The sequence below is a fragment of the Centroberyx affinis genome, unplaced genomic scaffold (genome assembly GCF_046629955.1).
Source record: "Centroberyx affinis isolate AG114_WGS23_722 - 3 ecotype Tasmania unplaced genomic scaffold, CSIRO-AGI_Caff_v1 ptg000432l_1, whole genome shotgun sequence".
NCBI lineage: Eukaryota > Metazoa > Chordata > Actinopteri > Beryciformes > Berycidae > Centroberyx > Centroberyx affinis.
The window spans coordinates 207,422-232,492 of NW_027279096.1; the positions used below are offsets into that span (position 1 = coordinate 207,422).

The 25,071-nt window shown below is 41.5% G+C and overlaps 2 protein-coding genes across 5 annotated transcripts in view; both read left to right on the forward strand.

The window, feature by feature from the left end:
• Nucleotides 1-11,522, forward strand: LOC139642098 (arf-GAP with Rho-GAP domain, ANK repeat and PH domain-containing protein 1-like). The gene is made up of 2 exons (XM_071516816.1): nt 1-78; nt 10,304-11,522. The coding sequence occupies exon 2, from the start codon at nt 10,365-10,367 to the stop codon at nt 11,520-11,522; it is 1,158 nt and encodes a 385-aa protein (XP_071372917.1). The 5' UTR covers nt 1-78; nt 10,304-10,364.
• A 1,453-nt stretch (nt 11,523-12,975) lies between these two features.
• The window catches only part of LOC139642099 (arf-GAP with Rho-GAP domain, ANK repeat and PH domain-containing protein 1), a 43,117-nt gene continuing 31,021 nt past the window's right edge, over nt 12,976-25,071 (forward strand). Inside the window, exons 1-9 of one of the 4 annotated variants that reach the window (XM_071516820.1) lie at nt 12,976-13,051; nt 16,420-16,619; nt 19,630-19,718; nt 19,820-19,917; nt 21,768-21,917; nt 23,741-23,810; nt 23,922-24,042; nt 24,237-24,421; nt 24,962-25,068. In XM_071516820.1, coding sequence (XP_071372921.1) covers nt 16,475-16,619; nt 19,630-19,718; nt 19,820-19,917; nt 21,768-21,917; nt 23,741-23,810; nt 23,922-24,042; nt 24,237-24,421; nt 24,962-25,068 — 965 coding nt within the window. In that variant the 5' untranslated portion in view covers nt 12,976-13,051; nt 16,420-16,474. Of the gene's footprint in view, nt 13,052-15,846; nt 16,044-16,065; nt 16,620-19,629; nt 19,719-19,819; nt 19,918-21,767; nt 21,918-23,740; nt 23,811-23,921; nt 24,043-24,236; nt 24,422-24,961; nt 25,069-25,071 lie in introns of those variants that run through there. The other 3 variants (XM_071516819.1, XM_071516818.1, XM_071516817.1) reach the window with 3 other exon arrangements.

A 25,071-nucleotide genomic window follows, 5' to 3' on the forward strand; every position in this document is an offset into this window, starting at 1 on the left:
GAGTTGTCAACAGTAATTCCAATTCAAACACAAAACTGCGCTACCCGGTGACTCGGACAGCTGCAAAGAATCGAAAAGGTAAGGAAACTGAAAGATTTTGAAGCTCTTTTCGAGAGAAACCTCATTAAACCTGAGCAACTAATAAGAATGACTAAAAACTAATACCATAACAAACACAGTTTAGTTTAGAGAAATTTAGAGAAAGTTTATAGAAAGTTGTTGCCTAGGTTACATAACGTTAACTTTCATGCAACGACCGTTACTTTGACCTGTTGCGTTGAGAATAAAAAAACTCACCAGCGTTGTTCACAAAATAGGAAATATTTTTCGGAATCAACCGTCGAGTCCGGTTCTGCTTTTAGTAAACTAATGTAGCATAAATGAGGAGGAGGATATCATTATCGGCTTTCAATCGGTTAAATGTTGTGTTTCGTTGTTTTTCTCAGCTGCTACAGGCTGCTCTTTCTTTCTCCGCTGACTAGCTAAAGGAGAATGGAAATGGACTGCCGACGGGGTTGTTTATCCCCACAGGAATTCAGTGTTTTTAATCGGGTGTCACGGATGATTTGACCATTAAATTGTGATTTTTCTGAACTGAATTGATTACTTTACTCGTCCCCGCCTGTCTGAAGAAACCTAAGAGATTATTCTCACATCATGATTTGTGAACTGGCTGTTAGCAGGTGGACTTTTGACAGGTGGTCATTTTTAAGGAGATAATTTTTCGAGATTGCCTACTTCAGGAAGCCTAACAAAGACCATGTCGATCACACAAACCCACAAATTTATAATGAAGGTTGTTGTTTTCACCCACATTACTCTCTCCTTTTGCCCTGACCGTTTAACCAATCCATGGCTATACTTACTGATGGGCTACGTTCATAGAAGGTGATAGGGATGAGTGATGGGTAGTGATCAATAATGAATCCCCTGAATGATGCTGTGTGTGTGTGTGTGTGTGTGTGAGAGAGAGAGAGATCAGCATCAGTGGAAACTGTGATAGTGTGAATGTTTTTTTCTTTTCTGCAGTTGTTTCCTCTTTTAGCAGGCTACTAATGTAACTAGTATGTGTGGAGTAGAGCTGTAGAGTAACATTTTGGGCTTGTAGGTTAGACCCCTAAAAATAGGGTACATTTTGCTTGATTAGTCTGCTCAGCAGACCCTAAAAGTTATTCTGGTAGAAGCAAGATTTAGTCAAGAGTTGCGTCAGTAAACGAGTCAATGGGCTGGCATAGTAGCAGCGCTCAAGAACAATAAAAATAATGTGGCTGGTCTGAGCAAACAGAAATTCTTCAGCTGCACAGCACAGGTCCCACGGTCACAAAAACTCTGTAACGTTGTCAAGGAAACTTGATGGTTTTATCATCATTGTCTTTACCAGAGATCTTGAGCAGGGTGTAGGACTTGGCAGGGCCAAGTGAATGCTTTTAGAGCATGGATCAAAAACCCTGTTTGTTTATTTGAAGAGCTACCAACTCATCACTGCTGGCAGCAAGACAAAAAAGTACCACAGAAATGTTCTGGGTGAAAGGGAGTTACATAAATAGGACTATTAAGGAGTTCGCGCCTACTGGCCCTGTTTTGTGCTGTAGTGGAAACAACTAATGAGTAAGGCCCCGACTGAACCCTTAAGTGGACACTGGGCTGCTACATACTCTTGTGTTACAGGATGCCAGTCATCCTGGCAAGTACTATAGCCTCCTCTCTCTAGTCTTGAAACCACGGTTCTTGTGTCTACCAGTATAATAGACAACCACGCTACCTGTTGAGCCAATTCAGATTCACACTGCTGAGTAAGATTAAGGATGGTATTTCCACCAGGGATGTGAGCTTATCTGACTTCTTCATCCCTGTTGACTCCTTGGACGGACTGACACAGGAGATTTTTGTCAAGTTATAACCAAAGTTCTTTGTCCTTGCTTCAGGCCTTAAACATTATACTGCCTATTGACCTCTCTTTTCTATCCTCTCTCTCTCTCTCTCTCCCTCTCTCTCTCTCTGTCTCCCTCTCTTTTTCTCATACACTCACATGATTACTCGCCACTGAGTCACTCCATAATGAGCTGAGAGGAGGAGGAACTCACTGATTCAGAGGACACATGGAGCAGTCTGGACTGCAGTCATGATAAAGCTTATAAATCACGGAGCCCAATGACGAGCGCAGTTGTGGGAGAAATCCTAACCAGAGGCTGTGACTATATTGACTTATGTTGTAGTCATAAATTCTGCATCAAGATCCTCTAAATTTTCATGAGAGTATGAGAGAGAATGTAGTTTGGTGATGAGTTTGTGCTTCTTGTCAAAATGAGATTGGATTGATGACGAGGACTCAAAGGAAAAAAAAAATCTTTCAGTGGAGTGGGCAGCCCTCCCTCTTCTAGCTTATAGATTAGTCTTTGGCACATTATATTTTTCAACCTTTTCAGCCAAAACAAGTGCATGTAGCATTACCCTGATTCCATGCGTGCACAGATCCACAGGAAAAATGTCAGTGACCCATTTTGGGTCCCGACCCATAGCTTAAGACACATTGGTGCAGAGAGGCAGCAAATGAGAAGGAGACAGAAAACACAGCATGGGCAGGGCCAAACCTATTCTCTTATATGTGGTGTGAACAGTTTGGACGTACAGTAATGACAGCTGACGTTGTCCACCGCCATGTGAAGAAAATATCGTGACCCTGGGAGACCTAAAGAAGTTCCATACCCATCAGTGTCAAAAGATTGTTTTTTGATGTAGGCCTAGGGGTTCACCCATAGGTTCAGCTCTATTTGTAGACTTATTATGGGATGTGTCCTAGGTTAAATGTGATAGTTTGTAGTGGGTTGCCATGGTAAACGTAGAAACATCCTCCTGTGAAATATTGCACCCTGAATGGGGGGATTCGAGTGCACACACACTAGAGGAGATTGTCAGTACACATTTCTTTACTGGCAGGTCTGAGTCACTATTCACTTCTAATTGAAAGTGGGCTGAAAGCAGCAGTGTGTATGGTGGTGGGCGTATGAGTCATGTCCCTCGTGGGTGTGCTGGTGTGTGTGTTTTTTTGTGCAGCTATTCTTATGAAGACAACACCTTGATAGAAATCTGAGGAAAATCCCTCAAAAGCAGGGTGTTTTATAGGTGACTTTGAAAAGGTTAAGGGATTAGGTTGATGATAAGGTAAGGGTATTCTGTAGTTAGGGGTAGCGGCGAGAATGAATGGAAGTCAGTGGAATGTCCTCTGACGGAGAATTTCACTTCTTGCTTATTGTACTGACATTTTGACATGATATGAGAGTTAGGCTAGTCTTCCTGTGCGCACTCTCTCTCTCTGCCTCTTAATGTAAATGCTAACTATAGAAGAATATACTATAGATAGTATAGTAGAATAGAAAATGCAGTAAAAGATGCACAAGAAATTGTAGTAGTGGAGTTATGCTGATGCAAAATTATTATTATTTATTTTTTTAACTCATCATCTCAGGCAGTGCCACACAAAGACGTACTGGGTGGCATTAACTGCTTCACACACCGTCAAGATTCTCAATTTATTCTGTTCATCTAGAAATGAGAAAATCTCTATTGGAAAACTTGTAGTCAAGGAGGAAGTCTAGTTAAGGAGGAAGTCTCTCAGTTTCAGTTTAACCTCTGTGTGAGGTGTGTAAAAGGAAAATTGTAACTTGTTGTAGATGTCTGAGCTTTGCCCAAGACTGCAGAGTATGGAGAATAGAGATCTTTAATATTGAGCATTTGTCACATAGACAGACAAAAAAAACATATGAGAGAGGTTAGTACATACCATTAGGTGCAATAAATAAGGGTAAACTTAGCTTGCAAGGGTCCTTTAATTACAGTAGCTTGTACCATAGCGGCCTTGTAGTGTTACGTACAGCTAGGACACATCAGTATAATCCGCATCATCAAAATCACCATCCTAACAATCATCACAACATCTGCAGGCCAGTAAACCCAGTTAAAGGTCATCATCGTCATTCTCATCACCACCCTGTATTTGACAAATATAAGTTTAACATAAATTAAATAATCCAGGACCCCAAGTTAAAGTCAGAGACTTATTTCCCCTTTCCTTTTTCTTCGTCGTGATGTAAAGATGGCAAGCCTGATTGGCATAGTATGTTCGGTAATGTCAGAAACACTTCACAGTCATGATCGTACAATTCAGACAATTCATGTCTCAATTATCTTAAGGCTTAAGAACCAAACTTGTGCTCATCTACACCTCCTGATATTTTGTACAGTCAGTGTAGTTTATATTATCACGTACACACTCCTGGTCATCCAGCAATATCTGCATTTAGGTGATATATCCTCCACAAGAAAGTAGCTGAAGACTCCTGCAGACAGTAGAATTAGAGTAAAGTTCACAATCATGAATCCCCATGGTAACAAATAACCTAGTAATGAGTAAGGGACAAAAAACAAGGCTAATAACTACAAGGATCAGGGTTTTTCTGGTCCAAAAAAAGTACAAATGTGGTAACAAACACAGTGGCATAACATGGCTGGATAAAGCCACATTATCACATTAGCATGAACTATACTGTTGTCCCTAATGTTATGAATTTTATTTTTCAGACCACGACCTGACAATATAGCTTTATCGTAACTTTTTAGCCTGGTGACTTATATTCTTACGTGATGATCCATATGTTGCTGCATATTCACTAACGGAAGTCTCTCTTTCACACACACACGTAGACATATTCTTTTTGTCATGTATCAGACATGGTGTCATAATGTGTGAGTGTATGCAAGAGGGAGAGCAGGAGGCGAGGCTGGCCATACGTCTCTGGTGTGAATAATGTGCTGAACTGTTGCTTTGGTGTCACAACAATGTGTTACATGTGGTGAGAGACAGAAAGAGAGACTATGCAGTGGTCTTTAGGCATGTGCTGGAAACAAACACATAGTGTTTGATAGTAGCCTAAATATTTCCTGTTGCATTTTGGTACTGTGGTAGTGTTCATCTTAGCAGTCACTGAACTTAATTGGAGAGGTAGGGAGACAGAAAGAGAGAGATGGAGACAGACAGAGAGACAGATGCAGAGAGACAAAGAGAAGAAAGTGAGTGAAAAGACACAGGGTGAGAGAGAAGGGTAATGGTGGACTTTGAGAGTGAGGGCATTGACATTAGGTAGAGTTGAGTCTGACTGCAGCCAGCACTGATCAGTGTAAACAAAATGCAACATCCTGGCTCTGTGTGTGTGTGTGTGTGTGTGTGTGTGTGTATGTGTGTAATTGAAAGGGGATATAAGGCCTGAAATACCTACACCTCTGAGAACAATATCCTTAGGTGAATACTTGTATTAGAGTGTGTGACCAGACTCGAAGAGCTGGCCCCCACCATGCGTTTCCTTCCCTCTTGTCAGTGTGTGTGTGTGTGTGTGTGTGTGTGTGTGTGTGTGTGTGCTCGCCTAGGCAACAGAATGCTCCATTGTTAAGGCAACACAGAGACCCTGTTATTGGCAGCCTTCTGAGAGGAGGGGGGATGGAGGAGGGAGGGAGAGCGAGAGTTAGAGATGGAGAGAGTGGGGAGATAAATGAATCGAAACGACTAGAGAGCAAAATGCTGGTCTGACACTGCAGAAAATGGAAAAAAAGGGCTGGAAAAAAGGGAGTCAGCAGTTGCAGAACGACTACACCGAGCGTATAAAATGTGCGGAACACCTGCTCTCTCCATGAAATAGACTTACAAGGTGAATATCCAGGTGAAAACTACGATTCCTTTGTTGATTTCACCTGTTACATCCAACTTCAGTCACTGGGGAGAGATATAGATGAAAAGGGAGGAAACGAAGATTGCGCAAAAGGGGGTATTAGTGGGGTGTGACATCAGTGTGTTTAATGTTTTGTACACTGAGTGTATTTCAAACGGAACTGTTTTTTTCCATTTGTTACACACTCTTACCCTGTGTCTTTTATGTTCTCCATTACCTTGCCACACTCTTTTAGTTCTCAATGTTTCTCTCTCTTTCCTCCTCTGTCTTATTATCTTTCTGTAGCGCACTTGCACACATATTAAAAGACACTCACAGCAACACACACACACGCACACACACAGAGTCAACTGACAGGCCTCAGCATCTTTGACCAAGAACAAATTTTTACTTCAGCACTTTGGAATAGAAAAAAACCCTTAATCAGCCTTGTGTGTGTGTGTGTGTGTGTGTGTGTGTGTGTGTGTGTGTGTGTGTGTGTGTGTGTGTGTGTGTGTGTGTGTGTGTGTGTGTGTGTGTGTGTGTGTGTGTGTGTGTGTGTGTGTGTGTGTGTGTGTGTGTGTGTGTGTGTGTGTGTGTGTGTGTGTGTATTTTTATCAATTCAGATGTCATTTTTTCCACTCTGTGTGCGTGCAGTCTGCGAGTAACTGTCCAATGATGACTGAACAGCAATCAGACTATATTTCATCTAGTAAAGCGTTTGCTGTTGCTGTATTAAAAAATAGGAACTGCATTTGATCAGAGAGAGAGAGAGAGAGAGAGAGAGATTCAGACTGTCCTTGTGCCCTGTGGTCTCTGACCTGTTAGAGGAAACATTTGACAGGAAATGAATTGCACTTATTTCAACACACACACACACACACACACACGTGCATATTATTTCTTGGGGTATTGTTTCGTGGAATAGAGAGTGGGTGCTCGAACTCCACAACTTCTAATTTCCAGTCCCCTAATGAATCCAGATTAAAGTACGGTTTCTAAAAATACTTTTTTGTTCCTAAGCAGACAACTAATGTGGCAGTGTAGCCTACTATAGATTTAATTGAAAGAAGATTATGAATATGAAGTGAAATAACAGACAGTCTGCTTTTGTTGTTATATTGTAATGAAGTCTTTATTTGCCTGCATGCTAACCATGTTAACACAATGACAATAGTTTCATGAAAACTTTAACTCATTGCAACAGTGCACTTTAAACTGTTTTGTATGACATTTAAAGATCAGACAGTATAGTGGGGGTCTTGATAACCAGATGCTCAAAGTAAGCCAACTAATATCATTGCCAATGCCATTAATAGGATTAGTTAGACTATTTTAACCAGCCTTAAACAGACCAATTACCTTAACTTGAATAGTGGCTGTCAATCTGTCTTTATGAAGAAAAATAACTTAATTCAAGCAAATGACTTAATTTTGTGTCTTGATGTGCCTCTGTTAAATTACAGTTTCCCATTAGTTGAAATTCGGCCCCAATGAAGCAGATCTGTAGAGGGCAATGAGTGTGACATTTAGTGGTTGTGATCATAGTGTAAACTGTGTCAGCAGTTTTCAGGTAAAAGTATCTAGCTGTAGCAGTAGTTTCAAGCAGTGTGGTGAGGAATATTAGTGTAATATATTTGGCTAAATTGTTGCCAAACAAAGTTTTTCATTTAGTCATTTCCCTAGCATCCATAGTTAATAAAATAACCAAGTTGAAGAAATGTGAAGTTTCTTCATGAGTAGATAACTGGTAAAGTAAGTGTGTGTGTGTGTGTTGGGGAAAGACCAAGTATGTGATCAGTGTTGGTGGCACTGTGTTGGAAACCAGCAGCTCTTCCTGTGGCCAAATGTATGAGGCAAATTGAGCAAAGTTAAGAGGGCTGTATTATAGGAATTCAAATTTTCCTTTTTGTATATAGCCTATATGCAGTGAGTATATGACTAATAATTTTTACAGTAATTAGCTCACTTTCAACACTTTCAGATACAAATTTAATGCAAAATTATTAATATATAATATATATATAATATATATATAATATATATATAGAAAATATAATTTTTACAGACATTTTCGTAATAGCTCCAGTTTATGCGTTACAACTGGACTTGTGTCCTTGTTCGGCACGCTTTCCTAAGCTATTGCCTACAATCAGGCAGGTTTGCATCATGTAAATCAGGGGAGCTGGTACTGTCCTATGACTGCTAATCAGAGCCCAATGTGTGACTGTTCAGCATGTGAGAACTTCATTTCACAACACATAGCCTACTGCATTAGAAAACTAATAGCCTACACGTAAAGTGTATAATATGGGACCTTTTTAAATGCTAAGAGATGACTAAAAGTAGGAGATGGGGAAATTGTGAGGGAAGCTGATTTTGAATCCACCCTTACCCCACATTCAAGTGTGTGTGATAATTGAGTCAGTGTGAACAAGCATGTGTGTGCTAATGCTTGTTGTGTCAGTTACACTTCCTTACATAGTTTCGTGACAGTGTTACAGTAGTGAGTGTGTGCTCAATACTCCTGAAGTTATATGTACTACATATGTATTAATAACACTGTGTATATCTGACATGTTTTCATGTTTATTCAGCACTGAGATACTAGTCATATAGAGCTGAAAATCAACATATCTTAGAATAGTAGTGCAGATCTGACTTAAATTATACTGAAATTTAACGTGGTCGTCTGACCTGAGCAGTGATCTTAGCTCAGTATTCTCTATAAGCACCAGTCTTACGTTTGTGAACACAGGTCCAGATTGTTTTTTTGTTCTTGTTGTGTGTGTTCAAGCTGTGTATAAAGCCAAGATGGAGTACAAGCTCTGTTGAAAAGGGCTGTGCTGATCAAAATGACCAAACTGTCAAGAGATCTTGCTGTCAAGTCATTTACAGAACTTCCTCTTTTACAGAGGGGAGAGTCCTCCCTAACAGTGCATCTTATCACACATAATTTACTGTAGGCAGGGAGAAGCAGAGAGATAGACACATAAAGACAGATAAAGCACATGCACCCTGCTGGTGAGAGTCAGTGGGCCAAGTGCATAAAGATGGCCACCACTTGGACTCATACCATTCCAGCAATTGGCTAATGTCACCATCCAACACACAAACAGTAGCCTATTTATTATGGTCTCTAAACCATAAGAATGAATAGAGTAGGTAACTTGCATGGCAAAATACCAATTATTTAACTAGCCTAAATATTTTGATCCCAATTATTAATCCCAATTATTTGTCTCAGGAAAATACCAATACCATTTTTAGGAACTAAAACAATGTTTTCACGTTCAGAGAAGGATTTCCCTCTCCACCTTTGGGCTGATCCATACTTTTCCACTTCGCTCATCGCTCCGTTTTTCCAAAGATTGTCTATGTAAGGTTTCTCTCTTTGTCTCCCACCGGAGCTACCTGGTTCTTCATCTAAACTTTCATTTTGGTCACATGGGTGCATGATGGACATTCAAAGGTTGTGATTGGTTACGCATTATGGAAGTGCTGGATATACCACACTGAAACTTTCAGGGGAATTGAAAACATAACAGACAGTATGGCTGAATTACTTTGGCTGAATTGAAAACATAAAATCGCACTATACGAATATCTATGATTAATTTAGGTGCCATCTTTTAGCATTTGGTCCAGTTACAGTAACAGAAAGACATGGGGTAGACTAGTATGATTGCCAGGGAAAGTAGTCATGTAATGTGACTGCATGGCTTTGAATCCCAGTTTAGGGGCTGAAGGGTGGCATAGTGAGTAGGGAGGACCTGGGTTCACTCCCCACTGTTGGCAAGCATCTGCCCTGCTGAAGTGTCCTTGAGCACGACACTCAGTCCCCACCAGCTCCAGGGGCGCTGCACTGTAGCCGAACCTGCGCTCTGTACTCCCATGGAGGAGGGCAATCGAAAAGAGAATTTTCAATTGGGGATCAATAGAATCGCACACAATTAGGGATACAGTGATTTATAGCTGTAAGCATTTTAGAAGCTTTGACATTGACATTGTGCCTGTCGAACTTCTCATGAGAATGAATCATATTGTTTGTGTGGGGGTTACATTAGCTCACAGAGATGAGACAACATCCCAGCCTTATATCCACCAAAAAGCGCCTTAATTCAGCAATATGTTTTCAATATAGTAGTACATGTTTTCTTTGCAGAACCAAACGATATTTTATGACAATAAAATACAGTAAAAATGTATAGAATTCTCTTTTGATTTTCCCCATCCATAGTTTTGTAAAAATGAAATCACCACATAATAATCTTTATCTTTTTTTTTTTTTATCAAAATCTCACACTGTTGCATCCCTACACACAATCACTGACGTTGTTAGTCTGTCACACAATTTTCTCCTATTTAGCCTACTATATAGCATCACTGAACTATTAAACTATTAAGGTAGTAAATAGCCCATATGTAAAAAAAAAAAAAAAAAATTAAAATCCAGGTCACAAATGCAGAAAGTATCCTAGAATAGGAATTCTAATCTGAGAGAATGAAGTTTAATATGGTAATGATATCTGATCAATAACATCCTTCTCCTTCATTGGTTCCCAGCATTACTTATGTACGTATTCATGTTCTCTCTTCCACAGGTTGTGTGAGCCATGATCTGAAGTCTGAATTCTCTCTGCGCACGTGGACATACACTCACACATGCTGCACTCACACACACAAATCATGTCGCAGTCCGACTTATGTGTATCTGTGTGGGACTGGCTGTGTGTACTTCGTCTAGAACAGTATTCCGAGGCGTTCCGAGATGCCGGGCTGGCCACGTTACGAGAATGTCGGAATCTGACGCCAGATCAGCTGGAGAGGATGGGAATCACCCTGCCAGGACACCGGAGACGCATCCTGGCCAGCCTGCACAAAACGCACCTCGGGCACCCCGACACACACGCCCCGACACAATCCGACGCACACTCTGAGAGAGCAGAGGGAGAGCAAGGAGAGGGAGAGGCGGTCTATTCCAAACCGTTGAAGAGAGAGAGACCTGTGCCTGTCCCAGTGGGAGAGCGACCCATCCCGAAGGAAAGGGAGAAAAGAGAAGCAGACGGAGAGGCAGCGAGACCTACACCCAGAGAGAGGGAAAAACCGGTCCCCAGGGAGAGGATAGTGTCCAGGATGAAGGAGGAAAGGGGAGAAGGAGGAGAGAGGATGCCAGTCCCTAAAGAAAGACCAGCAGCACCCGGAGGGGGAAAAGAGGGAGAGCGGGATGGAGGGATGGATGGAGAGAGGGAGAGGCCGGTGCCTAAAGAGAGGACTAAGTATCGCTCTACTCCCCCTGCTGATTCTCACCCCAACCCCCTCTTCCCTCCCACCTCCGACCCCCCCTTACCCCCGATCCCCCCGCGGAGCACCCCGAACTGCCCCCCGCAGCGCTTCACCTCCGCCCTCAGCCCCTCGTCCCCCATTCGCACTCCTACCTCACCCAAACTGGGCAGCCGTGCGGCTCAGACCCCAGTCGTACAGAGTAGATCCCCGCCCCAGAGCTCCACCCCTACCCACACCCCCACACACACACCTCTCCAGCCTCCCAGTTTCCCCTCCTCCCAAACTCGGCCCGAGACGCTAGCTTTTCAACAGGGGGGTAGTGATGGAGGGAGAAAAACTTCACCCATCTCCCCTACCGCCTCCCTCTCTTCCTCTTCCTCCTTCTCTTCCTCCTCTTCCTCCTCCTCAGCTGAGACCAACGAAGACAGAAGTGCCCCACCTCTGCCCCCAAAAGTAGGGGCGGGACCTAAAGGCCCTCCACCAATCCCACGACGGCTTCCCATACAGCCTGCCAGGACTACAACCTCTCACAGGTAAGATTGGTTATTAAATGGACATTGACACCGCCCCAGTTATTATCTGTAGTTACTAATTAGAGCATTGTTTGTTTGTAGCTTGCTATAGGGTTCTCTTTCAGAATCCACTGTGTAAAGTGTGTTTGTCTGTGTGTGTGTGTGTGTGTCTGTGTATGAGTGTGAACGTGTAGAAAGAGAGTGAGAAGAGTGTGTGAAGAGTGTGTGAAGGGTGTGTCATTGCGAGTTTTATCTCAGAGTAATATGCTGTTTCTCTGAGTGTGATGATATTGCATTGATGGCAAAATGACTCACTGTCAATGATGTTTGTGTGAGAGAGAAACAATTTATTTAATGGAAAGTAGTCAAGAATCTCAACCCTCTGGAATTGTATTATTAGTTTTTAGTGGATAATGCTGCCATCTATTGGACAAAATTGTAAAATGCATCCCCAATCGATTTGACTAGTAGCTGAGATATAAAAAAAGTGTGATTGGTGACTCTTTAAGACTTCCTGGATTTAAAAAGCAGTCCCACAGCTCATTGGCCTGCGGAACACTGCAACACTTGTACAAAACCTGTTGAGCTTACATAGACACATCTGTGACCTAAAATGTACAAGGATTATAATGGCATGCTCCACCCTTTTTCGTCTCTCTGCAAAGGTGCAATCACTTTTGTGGTTGTTCATACCTGGCCACTGGGTGGTGTAGTATGCTGCTGTTTGCAGTTTTTAAATGTTTTGCATCTTCAGGAGAGTATTATTTATGCATGCATTTTTGCATAACCACTTGCACACATTGATGTATTGACAAAAATATGGATGTGTAAAAAATATCTTCCGAGAGGCTACATATTTTCTCGATAACAGCTGACTGTCCTACTTGAACTAGTTTCACTGATGTGTATATTCAAACTGTGGCAATCCTTTATCATATGTGTGCATGTTTGTGTGTGTAGTTCCTTGTGATAGCACACAGCTCTAAAGCACACAGGGTTTCTGTGCTACCCTGTGATAGCACATAGGGTTTCTGTTTCCTCTGAGTATGTATGCTTGCTTGTGTTGTCACTGACGAAGGAAGGGAAACAAGAGCCCCGCGTCAGATTGTGGACTAGGGCCATTATGGTTAAAACATTTACATTCGCTGTCTCTCCGTGGTTTATATGGAGACTAACTGTAGAGAGAGGGAGGAAGTCACAATGGAGAACAATAAAGAGCTGTAAATTTATCACTCCTCATGAGAGAGAGGCAGAGACAGAGAGAGAGAGAGAGAGAGAGGTTATAGACGAAAGTGATTTGTTACCAGGAACTACCTTCAGATATTTTGTGGTATCTGTCAACAAACACATACACACACACACAAACACACATACACACGTGTGTCTCTTACTGCTCTCAGTTTCCTCCTCTGTGCTCTTTGTTGCCTCCTCCCCTCTTCTACTTAGCCGGCCATTTCCTCTTCATTATTTCCCCTCCTCTGCTGTGTGTGTGTGTGTACTGTAACACTGTTGTTCCACAGTGCAAGAGGAGTCCTTTGGAACATGTCAGGACAGGTAAGAGGGATACTGATCATATCCTTACATATCTCACCCACCACTCTTTCTCTCTACCTCTCTTTCTCATGCGCTCTCTCCCTCCTCCCTCATCTTTCTCTGTTGTGAGTTGATGTTTCAAACAAGGAAGACTTTCTTTATAGTTGTGTTCATGTTTTCTTCTGTGTTGTAGCTATGATACACCCATTGTCAATGAATAGAAAATGAGGTACTGTTTATGTGACTTTTACTTTGTGTACTTAACTTGTTTGACTTTAATGTTTGACTATGACAAGAGTAAGATGCATTTTTATGAACCTGGCTCTGAGACTAGATAACCTATCTGGGTCCTGAGGCTGTGAAAGTTTAGGGAACTGCTTTGGTGTTGTGTTACCTGCGTGTCTCTAGAGCGTTGTTAATCAGTTGGATGGGATTTTGTTAAGGGGTGCCTTGTGTCGGTAGCTGTCATTGAAATAAGATATTCTCTACATTAGTGATAAACTCCTCTCCTAGTTTTAATGTCAGCAGTCCCTGTCAGCCATGACAGACTGGCAACTTTTAAGGTAGCAATGATGGGTAATGTGTAATGATGAAGAATAATGAAAAGAAGTACTGGAAAAACTGCTTTTCTACATTGCCTTGAAATGATGTGTGTATGTACGTATCATGTACATTGCTGTGTTTCACTGCAAGGACCTAGATTGCTGCTGGTCCTACGGACAAAAGCACTGCAAAAGAAATGTGCTCACTTACCTTGCCTATCATCAGTGAATACCATATGACTAATAGGTCCATTAGCTATTGTCAGCTGCTCTTACTGTGTGTCTTAGGTTAAAACACAGAAATATGCACACACAGGCACACACACACACACACAGGAGAAAGGAAGAGCGATTGTTTCTTCAGCCTAGTGACGTCTGTGAGCTAGCAGAGAGCAGGTTAAATATAGTGTCTAGCTAGCAGTCCTCTCTCAGCACTCTTCCTCTGAGAAAAAGGAGGAACTGTCAACAGGTCAATTTCCCTTCATTGTGGGACTTTTTTTGGTTTATTGTCAAAGAACTAATGAATAGCTTATATCATATTATCCAAGGACTCATGTTTAATTTAAAGCATGGGTGCTTCAACTTTTTTCAGAAAAAGATTAGTTTCTCATGATGGAACCTAGGCTTGTGAAAAATATCAGAACTTCAGAATCCTGAAGAACCACTTAAATTAAAATTAATACTAGAGTCTATACTACAGTCTGTTTCTGTCCCCTTTCACACATGCAGCCTGTTCCGTAAATGTAACGGCACGCCGTCAAGTGTGAGAAGGAACCGGTGTCGAAATGCCAGTAAATCAGTTCTGACAATTTCACTGCTCAAGATGTTGTAACGTTACTAGTAAAGTTATTCTAAAGCTAATTTCCGGGAATGACAACAGTGGAATTTAACGGTATTGCCAGTATGGTGTGAATGGTGGCATTGTCTTGTGTGAACAAGAGAAACTGCTATCTTTACCGGAAAAATGTAAATGGAGAATCATTTGCTTATAGCATAGGCCTACTCTTCAAATCGTCAGGTATAGCTCATAGCCTACATGACAAAGTTAGGACGTAGTTTTAAGTGAGGTGCACAGCTTAGCATCCCTAACAATGTTCAATATTCTGAATGGTGTAGACCAGGCCTGGGTCAAATAGTATTTGTAAGTAATTCTGAGGGTTTGTTCTTAGATTACCATCTTGGAAAACCAACTAGGTAGAGGTTTACTGCAACATGACAATCCAGATAGGATCGAGCAAGTTGCAGTAACAGAAAAGTACATTTAAATTGCCTTTCAGATACTTTTCTGTGATTGCTTAAGCTTTCTGAAACTTGTCTTATTGCCCTATGTGGCAAGCCCCTTCCATCTGGCACCTAAGTAGGCTAAAACAATCCATTAAAAAGTGTTTGCAAATACTATTTGACCCAGGTCTGGTACAGATAATTAATTATTTATACATTTTTAGAGATATATTGAAGATTTGTTGGTAAGCAAAGTAGCATGTTCCATGGCATATTGTGTACAGTGTGTTAGTCTGTTTTGGATTTCGTCTCAAGCTAAGAGAGCCATGTGGTGCGTATAACATCCCTTAATTCCTGTTGTCCTTGCAAGTATAAATAGCAATCATTGTGGCTGAAAAGAGAAGGAAATTGACAGAAGAGGAGGGAAAAAAAGAGGAACTTTCACAACACTGGAAAGCAGGCTTGTGTTCACTTTAGACTTTCCCACAAACATAATATATATAAATGTATAAGCTTTATAATATTGTATGTATGTGTCGGTTGCACATACATATGCGTGTATATATGTGTGTCTGTCAGATGAGAGATGAAACTTTATTGATCCCTATGGGGAAATTTATGTATGTGTGTGTCTGAGAGCGAAATGGATAGTTGAGTCGATGGACAAATGGTGTGCTACATGTGTGTTTGTTGGGTGGGATAGATGGACAGATGAGGAAGTAAGTGCTGAGTAAATGAGACTTGGATGTGGTAATGGTTTGTGTACCAGTGTGTGTGATTCCCGTCTAATGTCTAGCCCACTGACTGTGTGCGTGCATGCACGTGTGTGTTTGTTAGGGTTGTACAATATGGGGGAAAAAATCATACTGCAATATTTCAGTCGTGTGTGTGGGCTCACTGTGTGTATGTGTGGGTAATGCACTGTGTGTGTGTATGGCTGTGTTTAGAAGGGATCCAGAGGTATGCCGTGTGTTTACATGGTAATGGTATCTCCCAGTGCGAGGCAGGTTTAGACTTGCTGCTGATAAGCAAAGTTAGAGGGAGAAAGAGAGAGGCAGAGGCAGCAGCAGGAGAACAGACGGACTTCAGCTTTGGCGGTTCTAGAATGAATTCTGGAACTGTTCTGGAAGGACTAGGGCTCTAGAACAGAACGGCTGAGCTGTTGGCACACGGGCAGCGATGTGGACCAAGTGAGGTCACCGGAGTTGTAGCCAGCACAGATAGCCACCGCCGTCTCAACATTCTTGAGGGTACAGACTCCTGATTCTATGTACAAAGAATAGAATCTGTTTTTGTTGAGCAAATCCAGATTTTTCTTTTTCTTCATGCAGTTCTTAGGGAGTTCTGCACAGCTTCGACGACTTGACTTTGTCCATCGTAGTAGCTGCCTGGAGTAAAAACCTAAGTTTAGCTTTTTAGTATTTACTATGGAGTGAGAGGAGAAGAGAAGACAGGAGTGAGAAAAGGAGGAGAGGAGAAAGGCATTTGTCCCAAGCAAAGAATGTATAGAATCAGCCGTCTGTTTGGGATTTTCACTCGACCTCTTGTTACCGTGGTGACTGAGGACTCCTCTCCTGCTCTCCATCCTTCCTCTGTTCAGCTGTCCTCTACCCCTCCTTCCCTCAGCCCTCCTTGCAGCAAGACCGTTGATGTAGCAAGACCGGCCGTTGATGAGACACAGATGGAGCGAACTCCGCACGTCCCGCCCCGCATCAGGACGTCCCAAACACTGGAGAACACGCAAGAAAATGCGCAACAGCCAGCACACTCCGACACGCAGCTGGCTCTGCCTGCTAGGAGGGTCCCCCAGCCTCCTGTCGAGATCAGTGAGTACACACTGAGGAATTTACCTCTAAATCATCATAACCTTCCTCTGCTTTCTGTGGTTCAAAGAACTGTGGGTATTTTTCTTTTTTGGAGGGGGGAGTGGATGCGTTAAAGCTTTGTCAAAATATATAGAGGATAGAGAGAGGGGATGACATGTAACATACAGTATGTTATGATGAGTTAGACTTGGACCCATGACATTGTGATCATCAGAATAAATTTTGCTCTGATTTGCCAAGTACAACTGGTGCACACGGAATGGGACCTGATTAATTAGTGCTGACACAAGAAAGTTACACAGTACAGGACTGACACGCTCTGCGCAGGATCAAAACTTAATGGGACCTCACGTATTGTTCAAACAAGCCTGCTGTATAGGCATATGGTGCATGCCCCAGTGTGCTGATCAACTTGTGTACCTGCTCTGTTTAGGAAGGCTAAAAGGGTTATATGGAGGGGGAAACACATTGGGAAGGTTAATGCTGGGACTTCCTATTCGTGCGGTGCTATTTTCCACAGGTACTAGAGAGCAAGGCGTTAATATCTACACCAGGGCAATTCAACTGTGTGCCTTGGAGGCCCGAGTGGATGCAGGTTTTCATTCCAACAAAAGGCTACACCAGTTGATTTCACTGATTGCTGTCGTCTTTGGTTGGAATGAAAACCTGCATACACTCAGCCCTCCATGGCACGTGGTTGAATACTCCTGATCTGCACCATCTCCACCTTCTCTGTGCTAATAAGGAAGTCTTCAGTCCCATCCTTGGATCAGTAAGTTCACACTGATACACTAAATCTTAAAACTAGTCTATCCTGTCTGTTGTATTAATACCTAAAGTAGCACATGGACAAATATATTACAACGTGATTTCATAATCTGTGTCCTGTAAGGTAAATCGAGGTGCCGGGGTGGTTTGACCAGTTGTTGCACATGCCATGGACTTGAGACTGAATTAACTAAAATCCATGCTGATGCTTGACCTAAATTTGTCTGCACATTCAGTCCCTGCTCCCAATAGAGTCTCAATAGCTTAGCCGTGATAGTTTCACCAGGAGAATTTGTTATATAATGCTTTTCAGAAGGAAGCCAAACCAACTGTTTTCCTTCTGGTAGTGTCACTGATGTTTTCCATGCTATCAAGGATGACTGCAGTCACTCAACAGTAGCCTTTGCCCGAATGTGCTTAATAGCATAAAAACAGCCTCTCTACATGTCATGCAAAAGCTGACTATTAAATTAGATGAAACAGAGTCCATCCTCAGCTCTGTTATAATGGGAATGCATTTGATTGTATCATTCTGTTTTTGTCTTTTTGCTCGACTGAACATACAGTAGCCTATCTGTCGGTGTCTGTGGGTGTGAACACGTACACAGTATCTTTCTCTCCCAAACCCAACAGTTTCCACGTAATATTGTTCAACCTGTCCTACATTGCCTGAGGGAATATGGCTCTGACTCTACCTTAGACTTAATACTTGTTATTTAGAGGCACAACCTGAAGGACTAGTTGCTGTGGGAGTCCTACACACTGACACACTAAGTTGTTTTCTCCGGACCATTCTGTTACTATGTTTACATGCACAAAGTAACCTGGCTATTGACCATACTCTGGTTAAGATTTGGCTTAAGCTGTTTACTTGCACCATTGATAACCTGCGATTGAGTAGCCATGTAGCCATGAATAAACCAAACCCACAGAGAGAACAAACCGCCAGCAAACCCTCCCTCTTTGACTGAGCAATAGGTTTCTTCTAATACAAGAGAAAAATGAAAGAAATAAGATGACATAAATATGATGTTTACATACACCGACTTATGTAAAACCAGGTTAATTGACTAACCAAGGTTAAGAGTGGAATTCTCCATGCATGTAAACAAGGCCAATGATTCAAAATCTTTTGTTGTTATAGGAAAGGAATTTCCTACTTGGAGATTGAGAATGTACTACTACTACTGTTGTTCTACATAAAGGAAAATTCCACCCTTAGATACTCTTACACTGTTATATATCATCAATCTGTGATGTTCAATACGTTCCTGGACTTATTTTGTCATGACGTGTTGTAATTTACTTTTGTGTTGTACACTTTTTGTGTTTTGTGTTTCCCTCAACCTGCCTTGTCTACTTCAATTAGTGGTTTTCTAAATTTCCCAGAATGCCTTCCAACAACCCCAGGGAACAGGTGTGCACTTGTTCCATTAGCTGTGGGTTGCATGTGACTGGAGTAAAGTTAGCTTGATATTGAATATTGGCTATTCTGTGGATATATTTTCTCAAATATTGAAGCCAGTGTTTGTAAATTGTTATTCCTCTTCCAGTAATTACAAATATATTCATCAATATGGTTTATTTGTTTACTTTATTTATTGAAGGTGGAATATCCACTGAATATCCAATATTAAGTTAACTCCAGTTTTTGCGTGTAGGTGGAGAGAGCAATAATATAGTGCTAGCTGTTGAAGAAAAAGTGAGAGCAAAACACAACATGTCCTGTGGCTGTGGTGCATTCTGGTCTATTGAGGCTACTGTGGGTGGAGAAATTGGTCTCTCTGCCTCTTCTATGATGGATTTTTCCTGTATGGTTGTTGAACGTCAGTACAAATGAAAGAAGAAAGAAAGAAGCCCCTGCTCTTAGATTCTGAGGGACTTACACCAAAACCTAACGTTAACCATTGAAGGTTTAGAAAATTTTCTCCTAAAATTTCTCCTGTTGAATTCCATTGTAGCTGTGCTGGAAATATCTTGATGTGACATCATGGCATCTACATTTGGCCAGTTATCCACAGAATAAGAAAAATGCATCACCAAACAACAAAATGGACCCAGGATTGCATGGTTCATTGGCAGTGTCTGTTTTTTATAGTGTTAAAGTGTTTCAGGGTGGATTCTTCCTTTAAACCTGGCTTTCTTCTTTCTTTCTCTGTTCTCACCTGCTAACCCTAACCCGTCTCTCTCGCTCTCTCGCTCTCGCTCTCCCTCTCCCTCTCTCTCTCTCTCTGTCTTTCAGGGTCAGACTCAGTCGATGATAATTCTGATGACTATGAGGATCCAGACTTGTTTTGCCCTACTGTCCATCCAGTGAATGCACCAGACAGGGTAAGTGTGTAGAGTGAATGAGTGAATCTTTGTTTAAATGTCTGCTACTTTTTTATTCCTGCCTCCTGCATACAGTGAGTGACAGCTGTCTCATCCAACAGGATATGTTCCTGCCTGTGCCCGGGCAGCCAAAGGGGCGGTACAGCTCTTTATGCAGCGATGATGAGCTGCTGGATGATGATGAGCCAAACGCCAACTAGTGAGTCACACATGACCACACATACCCAGAAACACACTCTTAAGACAAGCTGTAGAATAATGACGAACCAATTAGCAACCATTTAGTCACACTTGACTCTGGTGACCTTCATTATTATTCATTACATTGCTCCAGGGTCAAGCTGTGTTTTTGAGTGTTCACTAGTGATCAGACATCTTTCTTGACCTTAAACCAGAAGAATTGTTTTTTTTTCACATGGAACTAAACATTTTGACACAAAACCCAAGCCCAAGCCTCCTTTTTTCCAGGGCCTTGTGCAAGCTAATATAATGTATAATTATGCTGCATTTAGTATTTTTTTCATGTTAACATACATTACTTATGCTTTAGTAGTCTTTGGCATTTATCTGTAAATAAATCTGTAAATATCTATCTTGCTAGTGTAGGTTTTTCATTGCACTTGTGTATACAGTTGTTTGTATCTCCAGACAAACGTATTTATCATACAATTTCCAGATCTACTTTAATCCAGTCGATGAAACTAGATGGTGAAGTACATCTGGGCTTTCCACATGAGACAGTAGCGGCCCAGCGTCCAGACTCTGGACTTGCAGACTGAGCTCTCATGGACTTTGGCCGATGTCACCGACATGTTCAGCACAGTGCGTGATAACGAGAGGGTGAGCGGGTCTGAAATAGTATCAAAAGGAGAAACGAGACAGGCCTGATGACATCATATGTTGCCTTGGATACAGTGATGCTGCTGTCTCATATGGAAAGCCCAGATGTACTTGACCATCTATTTTCATCGATCAAATGATAACAAATCTGGAAATCTGTATACACACATGCAATAAAACACTACACTAGCAAGATAGATATTTACATTTACAGATAAACATTTTCTTGATAAAGTAAAATTATTAACATGGTTAGAATCTGTTTTTCGGCTTGGTTGGCAGAAAACAATTGTATAAGGTAAATACTGTAGATATGCAGTGCAAACTGGAGTGCACTCCTATAGTGTCTCATGTTACAATTAACATTGTAAGAAAACAGTCTTTTGCAACCATTGTACAATGTCAAATTTGATCCCAGAAGAATCTTGATTTGAATGGGAATGCCCCGTTCTGTATCTGCTCCAGTTCTGTGCTGCTAGTCCATGTTGATTTGAATAGGAATGCCTGTTCTACTGTATTGTGTGCTGAGTTGAATTCCAGAAATTGGCAGAGTGACACATCTTGCTTCTGGCTCTATTTTAATCATTTGTGGGTAAATTGTGAAACTAATCCCATATTATTATCTAGAGGCAACTTCCCCTTATTTTTATAAAGAGGTAACATGTGACCAGCTGATGATGAAGCATTGACTAGAACCTCTAGGCTCAGAATGGCTTATAACAAGACTTTTTATTACGGCAAGTGACTGTCTGACTGAAAAATGACTAATCTGACTGAAACTTCAAAGTGACGGCTGTGTTCGTACCCATGTAGACGGTAAATCCAACACAAATTTCAACTATTTTTGTTACAGCCTTATAGTAAATCTAGTCAACAACTGGCCTCTTGTTTCATATTACTGTCGCTAGATCAACTACCTAAAATTAGATGAAAACTACCACTGAAACAGAAACTCATCGTTGGTGTTGTGCTGAAACCTCGAGTTAATAAATCTGGGATCCATGGAGACACTAAATTTATGCAGCTTGGTTCCTTGGCTATAGTTTGAAATCAATAGCCACAATCTGAAATATATGGCATATTACAATAGTAGATGGGCATCTAGTTTGTTTTAGAAAGACATTATTGTCTTTGTGTGGAGTACTATAGCAAACATTGCTTACTGTGTGTGTGCTTGCGTGCCTTTGTATTTATTTCTGTGTATCCCAGTGAGTCATGGCAGGACTATGGGCTCAGCACGCTGCAGGGCAGTGTCTACCTGCCAGCCACGGGCAGACTGGCTTCGCCCACCAAAGATGAAGACTCCAATCACTCCACTGTCATCAAGATGGGCTGGCTGGACAAGAACCCACCACAGGGGTACGGATGGAAACACACACACACACACACACAGGCTGGGGATAACCATCATTACACATTAAAAGACATCGCACACGTTGTTTCTGTACCTGCACCTGATTTACTGATATCTGTCATGTATATGACATCAGCAATATCTGACGTTTTGACAACACATGGAACATGGCACCAGGTCAAAAACAAAATCTGAAAGTAGACTATTTAATAGAGATGCACCGATTGCAATTTTCTTGGCCGATTCCAATTTCCGATTTTTTAAAAGTCTGACCTGCCGATTCCGATTTTGTCCGATTCCGATTTTCTTTCTAAGAACTATAGCCTAATTGACAGCATACAGAAACATTTTTGTAACTTTTCTTTAATGGAAAATAAAAATTCAATTGTATGTTCATGATAAAACATTGACTATTAATAACTTACGTTTTCTCCAAAACTGCACCAGGTTACTGGACCTTCTCTCAGTCTCACTCAAACAAATCTCAAAATAAAAAAGTGCTCCAGGTTACTGGACAGAGCTTTTTTGTACAAATAAAATCCAAATGAAAATTTGGATCCCAAAAGAAAACTGGTGCAACAGATCTATATAACAACACACCTAATGTCATTTATTTACATCAAAAGGTTATCCATGGAGCCCAGCCCAATGTAATGGAGATTTAAAGAGTCATAGTGCCATCTTGTGGTGAAAAAAAATGACTTTTTGTTTTGACTCCACTGAGATCGGGTGGTAGCTCTTTTCTCCCACACAGTAAGCAGGCTGACCAATATCATGCATGTGATAAACTGAAGCTTGTAAAGTAAAATCGCCGTTTATTTCCATGCATATGCACGAGCTCAGTCCACCTGACAGCCCTCTGTTCTGTCGGCGGAGAGAGAGACACACAGAGTGTGGTGGTTTCGGCGCATCGGCCGACGCTCCCGGCTGCATGTTGCCGGCCAAGGCTGTTAGCTTGGCGCTGATTTGTTCCCGGTGATCCGACCGAGATTTTGGTGGGGGTCACGACGCTGATTGGTCACCGGGTGCCCGGCGAACGGGTTTTTCGGCAGGATCGGGTGGATCAATGCGGCCCGTGAGCGCGGTGGAGAGGACAGTGGCGGAGAAAGCAGATGGGACACGCTGGAACGGAGATCAGTATGGATGTATGGACTATTACAGCGGAGTTTTTACTGTTGTCTCAAATTTGACCGGCACAGAATCGGATATATGAGACTGATATGCCGGTCACCGGTCATGGCCGATCAGCTGAAAACCGGTGCATCTCTACTATTTAATTGCATTCCTAGAGTAACAGTACACCAAGAGCTGTCTCCCCATTTCCCTGTTCATACATTGGTTTATTTTTTTCAAATAATTTTGTCCAGTAGGCCAAGGTATTGTTTGATTGTGTTTGCTTTTTTTACCTGAGAAACAACAAACTATTTCATAAGTTTCATGATTTGGCTGACTCGACTATTTCATGTAATGATATTTTGTTCCAAAAAAAAAAAAAAAAGATGGAACATTCAGTTTCACTGGCTGAAGTGGTAAATATGTGCCTGACTCGCCTGACTTATTTATGCTTTGGAAATAAAAGAAACATTTATTTTCTATCATTGTATTTTCTCACTTCAATTTAGTTTTTTTTCACTAGATAAATTGTGATCTCTATTTGATCAAAATATATATTTGTTTCTATTTCAATGCACATCACAATTGATACTTTTGTATTTATAAGCAGATACTGTCTAGCTCTTATACACTCTTTGACACTACCTCTGTGTGTGTGTGTGTGCTTGTGTGCGTGTGTTTGTGTGTGTGTGTGTGTGTGTGTGTGTGTACACAGGGCTCTCTATTACCAGAGACGATGGGTAAAGCTAGATGTTGACTACCTGAGATACTTTGACAATGACAAGGTAACAACGCACACATAACTAACTAATAACTCACTCCGACAAACACACACTCATTCATCCACATACATTACATATGTATCTGTTTAACTAAGTTGTGTGTGTGTGTTCCAGGAGTTGTACTCTAAGCGGATCATCTCAACAGCCTTCATCACTAATGTGACCAGTGTGGGAGAGCTGAAGTTTGAGGTCGTCACACACAACCGCATCTTTCTCTTCAGGGCTGAGAGTGAAGGTCTATTTTGTGTGTGTGTGTGTGTTTGTGTGTGTGTGTGTGAATGTGAAGCTCATCTGTGTGTGCATAAAAATTTGTACATACATTTGTGTATATAATCATATATGTTGGTACATGCATATATTTTGGATGTGCATGCACGCGCTCATGGCCTGTGTATGCATACATGTGTGTCTCACTGCATATACATCCAGCTGAGAGAAACGACTGGGTGGCGGCGCTGCTGGACTGCACCAGGGGGCGCCAGCGGAGCAGCACACTGACCCCTGGTTCACCTTTGACCCGGGACTATCAGGGCTATTTGGAGCTCAGAGGGTTGCGCTCCAAGCTCTATACTGTTGTCGCGGCAGATAAGGTCCTCCTCTACAAAAACATAGAGGTAGGGGCTGTGTATGTGTGTGTGTGTGTGTGTATTTCCACTAAACATATAAAAAAAACAAAAAAACAATTTGATTGTGCATTTTGTAATTTGTATTTGGCAAAACACTATGTTGAAGAGATTTTGAAGAGACTTTTCATTTCCCTTTTTAAAACTGTACGAAAAGCTATATTCAGTGATGAAAAAGCATTTGCTGATCTTGTGGATACTTTACACTTTTCCAAGCTAAAAGACATTGTGGTTTCTCTCAGTTTTGTCAACCTTATTTATTAAAACTTTGCATAAAGCAATAGATACGATTTGGTTTGCCTGTAAGTATTCAGCTCAGTCAGTGCACCTTGCTGCGTAAATTTACATGTTAATGAGGAAAAACAGATTTTCTTGAAACTACTATATAGTCCTTAATTCTTTAAGATATGGAGTTCATATTAATAACATCCATGTTATGTGAGAAGCCACATAACCAGAATAATTTTAATAATCATGTGACCAAAGTTCAGACACTTTGAATCACTGAGTTAATGGCTGCTGTTTCTCCAGGACTTCCGTATAGGAGTGGGCATCACGTCCATCGAGATGAACGTAGGAAATGTTAAAGACACTGACAGACGCAGCTTCGACCTCACCACACCCTACCGCATATTCAGGTA